The 16,381-nt window shown below is 42.5% G+C and overlaps 1 protein-coding gene across 1 annotated transcript; it reads left to right on the top strand.

Moving 5' to 3' along the window:
- Window positions 1-1,088: 1,088 nt before the first annotated feature.
- Window positions 1,089-10,244, top strand: LOC118938311 (uncharacterized). The gene is made up of 5 exons (XM_036941284.2): window positions 1,089-1,450; window positions 2,341-2,432; window positions 5,460-5,546; window positions 6,955-7,125; window positions 8,392-10,244. Exons 1-5 carry the CDS (start codon window positions 1,378-1,380, stop codon window positions 8,584-8,586), a joined length of 618 nt encoding a protein of 205 aa, XP_036797179.2. The 5' UTR covers window positions 1,089-1,377; the 3' UTR covers window positions 8,587-10,244.
- Window positions 10,245-16,381: the final 6,137 nt, after the last annotated feature.

Genomic DNA, 16,381 nt, shown 5'->3' with positions numbered 1-16,381 from the left:
TTCGAGTCCAGGCTCTGTAGCAGTGTCCGGGTTAGGGGAGGGCTTGGACGGCAGGGATGTCCCTGTCCCATCGCGCTCTAGCGTGGAAGGCCATGCGCATGCACGCTGACACGGTCGCCAAGTCTACAGTGTTTGTTCCTACACATTGGTGTGGCTGGCTTCCGGGTTAAGCGGGCATTGTGTCAAGAAGCAGTGTGACTTGGTTGGGTCATGTTTCTTGACCTTCGCCTCTCCCAAGTCTGTATGGGAGTTGCCACAATGAGACAAGACTGTAACTTCCAATTGGATACCACGAAAAAGGGGTCAAAGTATATATTTTTTTAAATATTACAATTTTTTAAAACAAAATGCCAGAGAGGAGGAGTGTGAGCAGGCGTGACAACTTATGTAAATGTGATATTTCGTTTTTAATTTTTTTAAATAAATTAGCTAACATTTCTAATAACCTGTTTTTGCTTTGTCATTTTGGGGTATTATGTGTAGATTGATGAGGGGGGAAACTATTTAATACATTTTAGAATAAGGCTGTGGAAAAAGTCAAAGGGGTCTGAATACTTTCCGAAGGAACTGTACATGCAGCAGAGATGCGTTTTGGACTCCCCCAACAGGCTGTTCGCTCTCATTGCACCCTATCCCATCACAGGCATCTCCAAGGTAAACTGTGACTACAACGCTGGAATGTGATGTCCTCCTGGCTGATTTGGACCCTAATATTGGGATTCCCAACCAAGAGAACTATTTAGGCTTCTTACTTTGTAAACTTTAAGATATTGTAAAGCGTGATGTTGTGTGAACGCAATCAATAAGTTACATTTAATCAAATACATAAACTATTTGCTTTAGCGTGTTATAGTCTGGTTGATGGTTAAACCTATCTAGTCTGTCATGAAGAATACAAGCTAGTGCATTTCTGAACGATTGATCGAATAAAGTTGGATTTAGCCTATGATCTGTCAAGAAAATGCAACAGAAAAACCTTTATTACATTGTCTCAACATTATGAAAAAAGGCTTCGGTGTGCTGCTATGAGTTCAGTGGCTACTTAATTAACCAGTTTCAGCCAAGTTGCCTCCTTGGCGACTGCGCGCGCGTGTCTATCAACATCGTACAAGGACTGTTTGTTGTCCGGTGCCCGGCGACGTCACGGAATTTGAGAGCGCGACAGTGCGCCCTAGGACTCAAATACTGTGGCAAGTTTACCGACGTGAGTTTTCCTGATCCGACTCTTGTTTGGAGCTCGTATCTCTTGCATTGGAATAGTACAAGGGATAAGGAAAATAATCAGAATCTATGATCTCGGTCCCTTTGATGAAAACAGTCCCATTTTACCCTCTGACTTCATGATCCAATTGGGTATAGACAGTCTATTCGCCAGAGATGTCCACCGCTGCAACTCCAACCACCCCCTCTCAGTTAACATCGGATCAACTCACGGTCATTGTGGCAGCATGTAAGTAAGATTTGAATCTCTCAAAATGTCCAATTGATGGTGGCATTTGAGCATAGATCAGAATCAGATATAATTTTAGGCATATTTTTGTAATTAACCCATCTGTTATGATAAACAGGCGTATTGGCATGTCACTTTTGCCTGTTACATTAATAACAGTTGTAAGTGTTCATTCGTTTTCTTTGGACAAAACACAACTATTGTAAAGTTGTAGAAAGGCTACACTGTTGCAGTTATGTGGACCACTGACCTATGCTATAGATCTGGATGGGGAGTCTGTTGCCTCAGCAGGTTGTTCACACCAGTGATGGATCCTTTTACTTCATCAAATCACTGCTGTGGTGGTGTGATAAGGAATATGTTGAATACACTGTTCGCCAGCTGCTGTCACTGTAGATAGCAGCCTATTTGCCTACCACGTTAGATATGAAGCGTACCTATTTTTAGAACCTATCTGTATTATCTTGAAGCTACTAGTGTTCCTCTTGGACTTGTTTTGTATCCGAAGATGAATTACATGGTTGACTTCACATTTATATTTGATAGTAAATTAATTTGAAGTGTGGAAAATCGACTGCGACTAACATTTCAATAGCCAATTATCCCTGTCCACAGATTGAGAAACATATTGTGAACAGCGTTCCATTAAATAGTCTACACAGTATGTCCACACAGCGTTTCAACTTAATTACCTGTGACCTGAGCAGGAAAAACTTTGTCCCCTAGCAACAGCATATTACAGTGTTCTGAACACTATAGTAAATATTACTTTACATTAATTAGACTGGGGCATTACGTAATGTACCTTTTGTACAAGTGCATGTCCATTATCATTTTGATGCATTGTTAACAGCGGGTGATGAGTTTTCTCTTCTCCTCTCCTTCACTAGTTTCAGGTCTGGTGTTCTTTGTGGTGATCGTGGTGCTGCTGTCCATATACCGGAAAGAACCTCACTGCTGCAAGGACACCCATGGAGACATGGTAAGGACCTTGAGCTCACTCACTATATTTTATTGAAAGATACAATTAATGAGAAATTGTCCCTTGTAAACAAACCATAAATTAAAGTTAGGCACAGATACAGATTAGATGTGACTGAGGCCAAATGTACCATGCAAAGTAAATGTAGCGCCATTAAGAGGTGTCACGTTTAATTTGCATGGCTATGGGAACAGGCCCAGAATAAACTTGATATGATCACTGTAAAACCATGCATTTGCATTTCATGGAATTAACAGTGCTCTGGCTATGAGCTCCAGCTTCCATAACTATCCTTGAGTACCAAAGGAATCATGAGTCACAGTGTGTGGCGAGGCAGCATTGACAAATGCTATTGATACTTGCGCCAATCTTGTGATGTGTCAACACCACTACAATGAGAATATTACAACAGATTGTTTAGCTAAACATTTTACTCAAAACATGTTGTATGAAAACATATGAATGGCTAACACAGGGCGGAGGAAAATCTGATCTTGACTGCAAACAAGAATATCCTGCACAGCCTACTGGCAAATCTCACCCAGAAACTGGATACAATATTCCGTGTTCCCCTGAGTGAGGAACACAAACACTGGCACAGAGGAGGAGTCTTCAGTATCATTGTTGACCTCCTTTCCTCTCCCTCCCAGAGAATAGAACTTAGTAGACAGTGTCTTATATGAAGGCAGTATCTTATATGAATGGTACCATGATGGATGCCTAAAGTATGGAGGTTCATACATATCAATACTATTTAGCAACTTCAAACTATGACCAATATTCAAGTCCCTAACCTGATACAGGAAATAGGGAACAGGAAGTATAAACTCTCCATAGAGGTCAGTTTTCAGTTTCTGCCCATCCTTCATGTTTCCTCTTCCTGACTTGCATCCCTGGGGTAGGGTTAGTATGTTATCTCTGGAGAACAGGGACACTACTCATACCTTCCAACTCGTTCCCTTTCTCAGAGAGACAGGAAACATCAACATCTCCTTTGTCTCTGCTATGTTTGGCTCTGGCCTGAACAGATTAGAGAAAAGTTTTGCTGTCTCTTGTCAGGAATAGACAGGCTTGTCCTCTTGTACATGTCAGCCATTTTGACCTGCTGTCAGCTAGAGTAACCCACACATGACACATCAGACAACATTGCTCGTCACTATTTCCTAACATATTGTCAGTGTGGGGAGTGGAGTCTAGTCTATATAGTAAACAGTGGGTGACAGGGTGTAAATATGGAAAGATCTTGGTGGGTATGGAGATGACCTCTGGGATCTGTACTGGGTGAAAGAATACACAGCTAGCTGGTGGTGTGAGCAAAGTAAAAAATCAAGTTTCCTGACGATTTAAGTTGTTTTTTATATAGAAACCGATTTGTTGAAATCAGTTTGTTGTTTTTGGTGTCCCTGTTATGTTGTTCACACATTCCCTGAAATCCTATCCAGTCACCCATATAGTCATAGTGACTGGTTAACTGAGGCATGTTGCAGAAGAGGGTGGTTTTGTTACAAGATCATTACAAGGACACCAACCTGAAGGCAAGCCAGATTTCGAGGGAGGCTCACATGGAAAAAAGCCTCTATTATTGTTTTCTATGGAATGTTTACTTTCCTCTATATGTGTTGTTGCCACATACCTTTCCCTGCTTCAGTTTGAATAATGGCCAGACCCTCCTGTGGGTGTTGGGAACAATGGCTCTCCTTCAGGTCGCGGCACTGAAAAAGGCACACTGCCGATGGGGTCCTCCCCCCACTTCAGCTCTGATTTTACACGGTTGTGCTTTTTCACACTGGGTGAATCAGAGGCAGTAAACAAAAGGACATCTCCCTTTTTTATCCTGAAGACTTTTTTTCGCCCCTTGAAAGTGAAAACTAGCGAGGGAAAGTGACCTCTGACATCAATTTTTCTGTGGCGTCTCTCTCTGTCACATGCTGGAGGGGTGGTGACAAAGGTCAAACTGCATCACTGGGAGCGTGAGTGATGTCCCCGTTCGGGCAGACATCAAAACTGGCCCTGATGTTTTGAAGGTGACCATTTTGTCAATATGAACAAGCCTACTTCCCTATGCGTGATTCGCAGTGGAGAAATTTTCCTATGTAAATTGCTACAACCGTTCTCCTATTCATCACGCATCCTCATTTTAATTTATTTAATTTAACCTTTATTTAACTAGGCAAGTCAGTTAAGAACAAATTATTATTTACTGTGACGACCAAACCCTAACCCGGACGACGCTGGGCCAATTGGGACTCCCAAGCACGGCCGGTTGTGATGCTGGATTGAACTCTGTCAGGCAAAAAAATCCTTTGTTGTAATGCTGTGTAATGTTGTCCAAAGTAACTATGGGGGCCATAATGTGTATTTGAGCATGCTTGTTGAGAGGAACCTGCTACAGTTACAAGGAAAGAGAGAGATGCTGAAAAGGTCACACTGTGTGGTTTCTTGCTAGGGACCCTGGTGACACAGTAGGACACTGTATTGTCCCCCAATACAAAGAGACTCATTTAAGCCCAGGGTAATCACCTAGTTTTCCGGCAGGGCTTTTGAAGAATTCCAGCACCTCATACAGTGTGAGCCTGCCTAATCTTGTTTGAAATGGGTGGGACTGGGAGGAGGAACGGAAATCATAGGGTGGTCATCTTATAGGCTAGATCATTTATGGTATTGCTAAAACAGTCAGGTCCAAAACGAATGAAACAAGGCATGACAATTGGTCAATGAGGCTGAAATTAGGGAATGCCTTCCTAATTGGGACGTTGGGCTAGCCTTGTAATTACCAGGCTGATTACCACTGCGTTATCAAAACAGAAAAGTAAGCTCGCAAGACTTTCGGAATGTTGTACAAGGTTAACGTTGAGCAGATTGTAGACATTCAGTCTCTATTTTAATTAGATTCTCGTTGAGATCTCAAATTTAAATGTAGGGTTGTTAGAAGTTGTTCAGTCATCTCTGTAGTTAATGTGCTAATGGAGGGTTCATCATACTATAGTCTAACTCACATTAATCACGGTTCCCTCTGTCCTCCTGCAGGATGCCCCTCCTCAGTACTACAGCAGCAGACAGACACTGGTGGGAAACCCCTGTCTGGAACAGACTCACGACAATACACACTCACAGGTAAAAAGGCCCAGCACTGGATGGGTCAATACATTTTCAGTCAATACGTTGTCAGACCCAGTGATACCTGTGTGTGTGTGTGTGTGTGGTGGGGGGGAGGGGGGCTATCCAAAGTCGCTGTAATCATCAATGCATTAATATTTGAATGGTCGTCAATCATCATTAAGTAGTTTATACCTGCACCGGGATTATTATGCGCACAGATTGATACAAGGCAATGTGCAACGAGCAGACAAGTCAGAACCATGGAGAAAGAATTAGGCCTAGGCTACACCTTGCTCTTTAGATAAGTCAGACAGTAAACTAAATAACATCAATCATGCAAGATCAGGTAGACTGCAGTCTACACCATAAGCAGCAAACACATCCACATCAATTTGATAGGCTATTGCTCTCTGTAGTCAAGCACAAGGAACTGAATCCCATGTGTCTACTACTGTGCTATAGTTCAACCTAATTATGTAATATAGAATAGACTACTTTTGCGTTCATATGCCATTTAAAAATAAGGGGAGAACATTATAGTAAACCTACTCACCAAACAGATGTGTCGTGTGATGGGGTAAAAGATCATTCATGCGTAATCATGCAATGTAAAATTGTAAATACATTTTGAAAAGTCCAACGAACAGGCAGAACCTAATCTGAACTAACATCTATATATATTGTCGAAAATAAGAAATTATACGGTTTATATCCCTGAATAAATTATCTTTCAACTTAAAATTGAGCTCATGAGACCCTGCTCAAATTGTCACTCTTTTTAAATAGTAACCATTCCAGTCATGAGATGTGCATCTCACTTCGCACTTGCAATTCTTTGCTTTTCAAAAATATTATTTTCTATATATTTTGTTATATATTCCATAATATTTTACTTATAAAATAGAGGTGTCTTGACTGTGATAAGGGCACAGGAATATAAAAGTGTATTTTCTACTAAATTAACCAACAAGGCTATTGCCAACGCAATTTCATATATCCAGAATCACCAGCAGCTAACCAGCAGCGCAGCGCCAGTCTCAGGCCAGGGGGCCCCTCAAGGGGGTATAGCGACACACATGTACATTGCTTTATAAAATAAGCAATACCGGCTCAGACCAATTACAAGATTTAATCAAATCATATTATATATACATTTGTCATGTTTTATAGTGTTAAATAATATTTATTTTATTTGTTTTTGGGTACAATGTTTTTCTTGTAAAAAATCTCCAGGAACAGGAGTCCCCGCTTCTGCTGTGTGTGGATAGGTTTATTGCTCTGATGCGCATAGTCAGCAGTGATGCACTGACAAGGATTCTCCATGACCAAACAGACACCAGCAGTATCTTCCATCAAAGTGTTTGTGACATCTCTCTAACTGTACCATTGTGTTCCCCGGCTGTCTGCTTCTTCTCTCCATCAGTCAGGGCAGCTGTTCCTTATCGGCCTGCCCTCCAGCTACCGCCTGCCCTCCCTGGAGGCGCCCCTCCCCAGGCTGCCCTCCTACGAGAGTGTCAGGAAGAAGGACCGCCAGAGACAGATACACATGATGATCGCTGACCGTTTCGGCCTCAACGGCGCCATGCTGACTGAGGTAAGATACCGGGGGGTGGACGGGTACCATTGAGATAAGTGGCATGTGTCCTCATAAGTATTGAACGCTGCCTCAGCCGCCTGAAAGTGTAGGTTATTGAACGTTACCAAAGTTCGTCTTTAGTTCATTATTAAAGAGCCTCACATATATAATCTATTTACTCCTAAATGCAGTGACCTATAAAAGAGAATAAATGAGAGGTTTTGTTCATTATGAATGTGCTGTCACAGGATAACTGGAGCTTGTTCTAAGAAACACTATTCAGAACGCCGTAAATAGGAGCCCTATCAGCCCTATCATCTCATCTTCTGCTGTAGTGATGCACAGACTGCACATTCCCAGGTTTTACTGTGTTGATCTTTCGCCGGGGCTTTGACTTGCGTAATGCTCGAGCAAACAAGGTAATGAGAAAAAGGCAATTCAAACATAATTAAAGCTTGTGTCCTCAGTGTAAACAGTGGCAGAGAATGCAGCTTTGTGCTTTTTTCCTCCTTTACTCGTCTTTTTTTGCTCCTCTTTTTCTTTAGTAAACGTCCCAGTGAATAAGTGCCCTCCCATCAGTCCCCCATCCTGTCACCGGTAGCTCAAAGTGGCCCCTGTCAGACTTTAGAGGGGTTCTGATGGCCCATAATTGCTCTGTCTGTGCTGTGGCCCGTAGGGGCTGGAGTGAAACTTTGTTGCGTTTTACGTGTGTGGTGTTTTTATAGGCGCGCAGGGCTGTCCTTGCCGCCCGCGGGGGCCCCAAGCAATTAAAAGATAAGGGGTTAGTCAGGGAGTGAGGAGCTGGCTGATGACGGAGATAGGCTCTGTACTGGAGGAGTGATGCTAAAGGCAGCCCGGGTGCTGCCAACCTAATCTGTCATGTAAACGCTAACATGATGCCATTAGGTTTGATGTTAGAGATCATGTATCAGCCAATACACGCTAGGAAACACCTACACCTGGGAAATGGAGTATGTAATCTTAGATGGGATGTATTTTTAGAAGGTCATGGGTTATTTTGTTGTGTGTGTGGAATATATAGCGTTTAACATTTTCAGTACGTTTTATAGCCTCAATTATGAGTGTTAACATTTATTTATTTATTTAACCTTTATTTTAGGAGGGTGACTCATTCTAAGTGGCTCACTTTGCCACAAAGTATAGCTTGATATGATGAGCCGCGACACACACAAATCAAGCCATCCACTCACCCATTTGACACGTACCCACCTACCCTAGGTTCTAAAGCAGTGTTAACCAAAGCTTACTCTTTCTCTCCCACAGCCGCCTCCAACGTATGAGGAGAGCATCCGCCACTCCATTGAAGTGCCCTCTGACATTCTGGGGTCTGTAATAGACGCCCCTCATCCCCAGAACATTTACCCTCCGCACCCTGGCACAGACTTTACCACTCAGTCAGAGGTAACCACTCAGTGCCCATCCACTCAGGATGCCAACAGTGCCACCCTACCAGTCTGAATCCTCAGACTCGCTACTGACACACGATGACAAGGACAACTGGAGTATTGATGCTTTTTATCCACCTTGATGTGCCAAACTGGTCAGAAGATAACAGACAGTGGAAATGCACACATTCTCAATAGGTTGAATCAGATCCAGCAGCCAATGGGTTGACTGTACTGTAGGAACATCCTGCAGTGACAGTATGCTGGAAGATAGTGACCAAAGATGGTGAAATTCTACATTGCGGGTTACTCCATACTGACAAACTTGAATGTCTAAACACCTCTTGTCAGTTGTGATTTTAAACTGGAGCTTAAATAAGATTGATGAACTGGGAAGACTTGGATTGCCATTCTTCAGTGAAAAGGGAAACCGTCCTGTAGATGACCAATACCATGACAATATGTGTCTGAGGTGGCAGGTTCTAATGCCAAAGTTAACTGTAAGAGGAGACAGGCCAGGTAGAAAGACACTCCATGACAAATGTGCTGCTGAAAAACAAAGACTATTTTGCTGTGAACAGAAAAAGCACCAAAAAGGGAAGAACGATCTTTAGATTTTTTTAAAATGTTTCTCATGTTCTCTACATTTGATCATGGTAACCCCTTTTGATCATTTTATGGATTAAAGTAATCTGGATTATTGTTTTTTGGGAAACTGTGTTGTAGCAAGTCCTTTTCTGAGTAAAATCACTCTCCTCTTTTAGTGCAACGTACGAGCCAAAAACGTATAAGCGTAAGATGTAAAATGCTCATATGTCCTACCCTGCTGAGCTTGGGTTGTACAGCTGAGCCAGCTACAACTTGTAAGTGAGTCAACAACACCAAACCTGTGTTGGCTCTGGTAACGGGTCTTAAATGCCCAATGCAGCCGTTTTTATATCAAATAATTTATGGGTAACAATAATGTACCTTACTGTGATGGTTTTCTATTAAAATTATCAAAATGGTTTTTTGTTGCTTTTAAGCTTTTTAAGCGTTAAACGTTTTAACAAGCAAGATTTGTGGTCCGAGTGGGGAGGAGAAAAGGGAAAACTAGTTGTTATTGTTAGAGAGGTTTGGAACTCTTTATTATTAATCTATGAACTAATTTACCACCTGGTGATGTCACCAGGCAAGACGAAACTCCACCATGCAAAACCTGCTGTTTAGAAAGTCCTATTTAGAATGTATTTTCAACCAGGAAATAATACTGATCAAATCTTGTTAGTTTCATCAGCTGTTGTACAATATGATGCAAAACACAGAAAACTGAATTTTGACTGCACGGGGCCTTTAAGATACAATTCAGCATTGAGATTGTGGGAAGTGTTAACTAAGTAGCTAGCTTTGTTTATTCAAGAGCTCTGTGAACAGTGAATGAGAATGGCTGTGTAAAAAGCTTTTTTTGTTTGTTGGTTAACTGGGCTGCCTGTCTTAACAGTCCCTGCACAAGCTTGAGAAGAAACCAGTATGAATGACAAGAAAAAGTATGTAATATTTCCCTCACATCCTGTCTGAAACAAAAGTATGAGGTTTCAGCAGCCGTTAGCAAGTAAGTAAGTAAAGGAAATACTTGTATGTTTATACAAGTGTAAGAGTGAGAATTGGAGTTGATGATCATTTATAGACCTGTCTGTCACGTAAACTAATTGAGATGGTGGTGGCTTCTAGATAAAGACATGTTTAACATAGCGCCTGTGTGCTGTCTCTGTCTGGCCTTAATGTCCACTAGTTTCCTTTTCACCTCATTTAACACATGATTTACTTAACAAAAGGCACATCTCAATAGGTGGTCCAGGTATGACATGAACAAGCAGGGGGAGGGGCAGGTGGTACTTTCCTCTTTTGTTCTCTATTGTTCCTCAAACAAGGAGGAGGCTGATGACATCACATCTGACCATCTCCTTTTATTTGATTTATTTAACCTTTATTTAACTAGGCAGTTAAGAACAGTGGGTTAAACTGCCTTGTTCAGGGGCAGAACGACAGATTTTTACCTTGTCAGCTCGGGGATTCGATCTAGCAACCTTTCGGTTACTGGCCCAACGCTCTAACTACTAGGCTACCTGCCGCCCTTAACCTGCCACTCCAAAATCCTTGAAGTTAACTTAAAGTTTGCGGTTGTCTCAAATACACTATTTTGCTCAAAACATCTTTTTTGAACCCTTTAGTGTATGTATTTATACTTGGGATATTTGAACAGGAAAAGTAAAACAAAATCACTGGAGGACGTCTAACTTTCACTTTCCGAACCCTCTAAACTGCACTTTACATTGGTGGGAGCAGTGTTTTTGTGCATTTTGAATGACCCTGGAACCTAACGATTATACAAGTGAATGAATTACCTGTAAGTTTACTTTGAGCCCACCACCAAGTTACATCTGACCTGTACACACACATTGAACATATGTATGTAAATAATAAACTGTTATTCAATCCAATTGTATTAGCCACATTCACCGAATACAACAGGTATACCTTACAGTGAAATGCTTACTTACGAGCCCCTAACCAACAATGCAGTTGGATATATGGATAAGATTACAGATAAGAAATAAAAGTAACAAGTAATTCAAGAGCAACAGTAAAATAACAATAGAGAGACTATATACAGGGGGGTAATCTATATTTTCTTAATCATGTAAATTGTTACTTGCAAAAAAGTCATAATGACAGTCTAAGGAGGAAAATGGATGCATCTGTTTCTGTATTAATGAACATATGTTACCTCTGTGCCTTGTCAAAGTTCTTCTCCATCCATTGTCACTCAAAAGCTTGACCTCTGACATCTGGTGGCCAGCTATAGAATTGCAGTCTTGAAAATTACACCATTTTAACTGAAAACGGAACCAACCCACCCCATACTTTTGAGACAATACTCTCACATAAACAAAATGTCACAGTCAGTAATATATTTAACTTAGATTAGATGAAGTGTCCACAAGGGTTCCATTGTCCTGCTGTTGGGTGTGTAATGAGAGAGAGAGAGAGAGAGAGAGAGAGAGAGAGAGAGAGAGAACAAACAGAGGAACTCAGAGGTCATTAAGCTCCTCACAGTTGGGCAGCACAGCTGGAAACAGCCTAGGGGCAGAATGAGAAGACACTACAGGATGAACAACTTCCATCACTGTCTTCTGACTGACAGACACAAAGTGCATCTGTTTGGTAATCCCCTTGAGCTCTTGTCGTAAAAGATGAGCCCCATATAGTTAATGAGGTCTTACGGTCGTTTGATCCCTTAAAATACAGACCACAAAAAGAGGTGACATGGGGTGCTCTCTTCATCATTGACATCTCAACAGCTATTTAAGCATACAGATTTGGCATTTAGGGGATTAGCACATGCTATATTGAAAGACAGGCTTTGTTAAATGTACAATTACTTTCTGATAACCCTTCAGATTTCAATGAAGGAAAGCAAATAGCAATGGATTTTTTCTTCAATAAACGTCCTAATCTTCGTAGCCCTTTACACTCGTACCTGTGTATGGATTGAAAATGACAGATTTGGGCACTAATAAGTACCTAAATTGGAATGCAGTTACTGCTCTGAACTTCACAGTGCTGTATGGGTATTGACTGACAGCTGTTCTGAACTTGAGCACCACGCGTGACAGAGGTTTCCTCAATCACTCCCAGTAATTGGGCAACCTTTGCAAATATTTTGTTGTCTGAGTGAGGGAAATGCTGTAAATGAAGATGAATCAATGTATTCTGAAAGACGAGATGTTGAGGAATACAATAAATACAGCTTTGATGTCATACGAGCAACACAAACATCCATGAGACCAAATGTGAACTTCACATTTCCAAATCATAAAACTCATGTCATATACAGTGTCAGTACTGTCATATACAGTGTCAGTGTTTCTGATCACTATGTTTGATGTACAGTTAGTTACCAGATGACATGGCATCATACCCTGTTTGTTTTTTTTAACAGAAAGAGACGATTTGTTTATTGGGAAGAATATTTGCTGCAGTACACACACCTGAATGCACTATGACACACACCTGAATGCACTATGACACACACCTGAATGCACTCATTACTATTTTCTGTGCGCACCAAGATTACAATCTGTTTCTCTGAATTGTCTTGTGAAAGCCTAACATTGTAATGTTATCTTATAACTTAGCTAGTCTTATTGGCAATAGAACAAGCTTTCAAATCATGCCCACCTGATCCAGATTGCGATTTATAATGGACCGTTTTTGGATTGCGTAAACAACAACAGTGATTGTGTGATGGCAGGAATGCAGGGTTGTGTTCCAAACAAAACAACTACAAGTGTGCTTGCTCTAGTTCCTCAACAGCACAGCTAGGAGAGCTCAAAAAAATCCTTATAGTTGAAGACTCTTCTTTGACTCAAAGAAGTGCATTGAAAATGCTTCGGAACTGTGCACACTTTGGAGAGGTGTGTGGCCACTTGGAAAGAACAGTTAGTCCTCTCGAACCTACTCACTCAGACCTTGACATTTTTTGGGGTCTTATGTTACACCTACCCCATATTCTCCAGGAATAGTCTTATCATGTTACAGAATGTATCCAGAGTAGTTTTAGATTTTGTTATCAAGAAATGCGTCAAAAAGTACAGTAAATGTAAAATGCACAGAAAATGAACAGGGTAATGTTTGGATTCGGAGTGTCAGGTGAACTGTTGCGTCCTCACCTTTGATCTAATAATTTTCCCATCATCTCCAAGCTGTTCCCTTTCAATTGCTACCATGGTTATGGATACGATGCTTCGTGGGTGAATGTTGTTGATGTGTGCAGAGGGTCTCTGGTTCGTGCCCAGGTATGGGCGAGGGGACGGTCTAAATTTATACTGTTACAAAAACAGGTTTTAGAAATGTTTTAAAAGTATTCAGACTCTTTACTCAGCACTTTGTTGAAGCACATTTGGCAGCGATTACAGCATTGAGTCTTCTTTGGTATGACGCGACAAACTTGGCACACCTGTATTTAGGGGGTTTCTCCCATTCTTCTCTGCAGATCCCCTCAAACTTTGTCAAGTTGGCTGGGGAGCGTTACTGCACAGCTATTTTCAGGTCTCTCCAGAGATGTTCGATCAGGTTCAAGTCCAGGCTCTGGCTGGGCCACTCAAGGACATTAAGAGACTTGTCCCGAAGCCACTCCAGCGTTGTCTTGGCTGCGTGCTTAGGGTCGTTGTCCTGTTGGAAGGTGAACCTTCGCCCCCAGTCTGAGGTCCTGAACACTGTGGAGCAGGTTTTCATCAAGGATCTCTGTACTTTTCTCTGTTTATCTTTGCCTCGATCCCGACTAGTCTCCCAGTCCCTACCGCTGAAAAACATTCCCACAGCATAATGATGCCACCACCATGCTTCACCGTAGGGATTGTGCCAGGTTTCCTCCAGATGTGATGCTTGGCATTCAGGCCAAAGAGTTCAATCTTGGTTTCATCAGACCAGAGAATCTTGTTTCTCAAGGTCTGAGAGGCTTTAGGTGCCTTTTGGCAAACTCCATGTTGCTTAACCGAGGAGTGGCTTCTGCCTGGCCACTCTACCATAAAGGCCTGATTGGTGGAGTGCTGCAGAGATGGTTGTCCTTCTGGAAGGTTCTCCCATCTCCACAGAGGAACTCTGAAGCTCTGTCAGAGTGACCATCGGGTTCTTGGTCACCTCCCTGACCATGGCCTGTCTCCCCCGATTGGTCAGTTTGGCTGGGCGGCCAGCTCTAGGAAGAGTCTTAGTGGTTCCAAACTTCTTCCATTTAAGAATGATGGAGGCCACTGTGTTCTTGGGGACCTTCAATGCTGCAGAATGTTTTTGGTACCCTTCCCCAGATCTGTGTCTCGACACATTCCTGTCTCGGGGCTCTACGGACATTCCTTTGACCTCATGGCCTGTTTTTTTCTCTGACATACACTGTCACTGGTCCACTTACATGCGCACAGGAGCGACAGCACCTCTTCCCCCTCAGGAAGTTAAAAAGGTTTGGCATGGGCCATCAAATTCTCAAAATGTTCTACAGTTGCACCGTTGAGAACATCTTGACTGGCTGCACCACAGCTTGGTATGGCAACAGCACCCCCTTGATCGCATATGAGCTCCCTGTCATCCAGGACCTCTATATCAGGTGGTGTGATAGGAAAGCCAAGAAAATTGTTAAAAAGACTCCAGCCACCCAAGCCATGGACTATTCTCTCTGCTTCCACACGGCAAGCAGTATCGGTGCATAAAGACAACAACAGACTCCTGAACAGCTTGTATCTCCAAGCCATAAGAATGCTAAATATCTAACAGAATTGCTGCACAGACTACATATATTTTTTTTTCTCTGTCTCTATGCACACTCACAGGACTCTACACACTCACGCACACTGACACTCCAACACACACATAACATGCACATACATTTATACTGACTACAGACACGCACACATACTCACATAGAATCATCATTTACGCTGCTGCTACGCTGTTTATCAAATATCAAATCAAATCTAACTTTATTTGCCACATGCGCCGAATACAAGTGTAGACTTTACTGTGAAATGCTTACTTACAAGCCCTTAACCAACAGTGCAGTTCAAGAAGAAGGAAATATTTACAATGTAGGCTAAAATAAAAAGTTATAATAAAAAGTAACACAGTAAGAATAACGAGGCTATATACAGGGGGCATCGGTATCCTGATGTCTAGTCACCTACCCTATACATATACTGAACAGAAATATATACGCAACATGTAAAGTGTTGGTCCCATGTGTCATGACGTTGGCCTGGGGGGGTAGGTTTATGACAGTCATAAATAACTCTTCCCCCCTTTTTCCTCTCTCTACCCTACTGATGTTACATTTGCAAAACCCTTCTGGGAACATCAGAAGGTGGGGGGAAATGAACTACACTGCTCAAAAAAATAAAGGGAACACTTAAACAACACAATGTAACTCCAAGTCAATCACACTTCTGTGAAATCAAACTGTCCACTTAGGAAGCAACACTGATTGACAATAAATTTCACATGCTGTTGTGTAAATGGAATAGACAACAGGTGGAAATTATAGGCAATTAGCAAGTCACCCCCAATAAAGGAGTGGTTCTGCAGGTGGTGACCACAGACCACTTCTCAGTTCCTATGTTTCCTGGCTGATGTTTTGGTCACTTTTGAATGCTGGCGGTGCTTTCACTCTAGTGGTAGCATGAGACGGAGTCTACAACCCACACAAGTGGCTCAGGAAGTGCAGCTCATCCAGGATGGCACATCAATGCGAACTGTGGCAAGAAGGTTTGCTGTGTCTGTCAGCGTAGTGTCCAGAGCATGGAGGCGCTACCAGGAGAGTACATTAGGAGACGTGGAGGAGGCCATAGGAGGGCAACAACCCAGCAGCAGGACCGCTACCTCCGCCTTTGTGCAAGGATGAGCAGGAGGAGCACTGCCAGAGCCCTGCAAAACGACCTCCAGCAGGCCACAAATGTGCATGTGTCTGCTCAAACGGTCAGAAACAGACTCCATGAGGGTGGTATGAGAGCCCGACGTCCACAGGTGGGGGTTGTGCTTACAGCCCAACACCGTGCAGGACGTTTGGCATTTGCCAGAGAACACCAAGATTGGCAATTCGCCACTGGCGCCCTGTGGTCTTCACAGATGAAAGCAGGTTCACACTGAGCACATGTGACAGACGTGACAGAGTCTGGAGACGCCGTGGAGAACGTTCTGCTGCCTGCAACATCCTCCAGCATGACCGGTTTGGCAGTGGGTCAGTCATGGTGTGGTGTGGCATTTCTTTGGGGGGCCGCACAGCCCTCCATGTGCTCGCCAGAGGTAGCCTGACTGCCATTAGGTACCGAGATGAGATCCTCAGA

This window comes from Oncorhynchus mykiss, chromosome 13 (assembly GCF_057628025.1).
Source record: "Oncorhynchus mykiss isolate SJ-2025 chromosome 13, ASM5762802v1, whole genome shotgun sequence".
Lineage (NCBI taxonomy): Eukaryota > Metazoa > Chordata > Actinopteri > Salmoniformes > Salmonidae > Oncorhynchus > Oncorhynchus mykiss.
Note: the sequence above shows the minus strand (reverse complement) of the source record. Positions and strands in the feature narration are given on the sequence as shown.

Excerpts from the sequence above, each read along its gene's own strand:
- LOC118938311 (XM_036941284.2), top strand. The coding sequence starts at position 1,378 with ATGTCCACCGCTGCAACTCCAACCACCCCCTCTCAGTTAACATCGGAT. Across the intron at positions 1,451-2,340 it reads CACGGTCATTGTGGCAGCAT|TTTCAGGTCTGGTGTTCTTT; the intron begins GTAAGTAAGATT and ends CTCCTTCACTAG. Across the intron at positions 5,547-6,954 it reads ACGACAATACACACTCACAG|TCAGGGCAGCTGTTCCTTAT; the intron begins GTAAAAAGGCCC and ends TCTCTCCATCAG.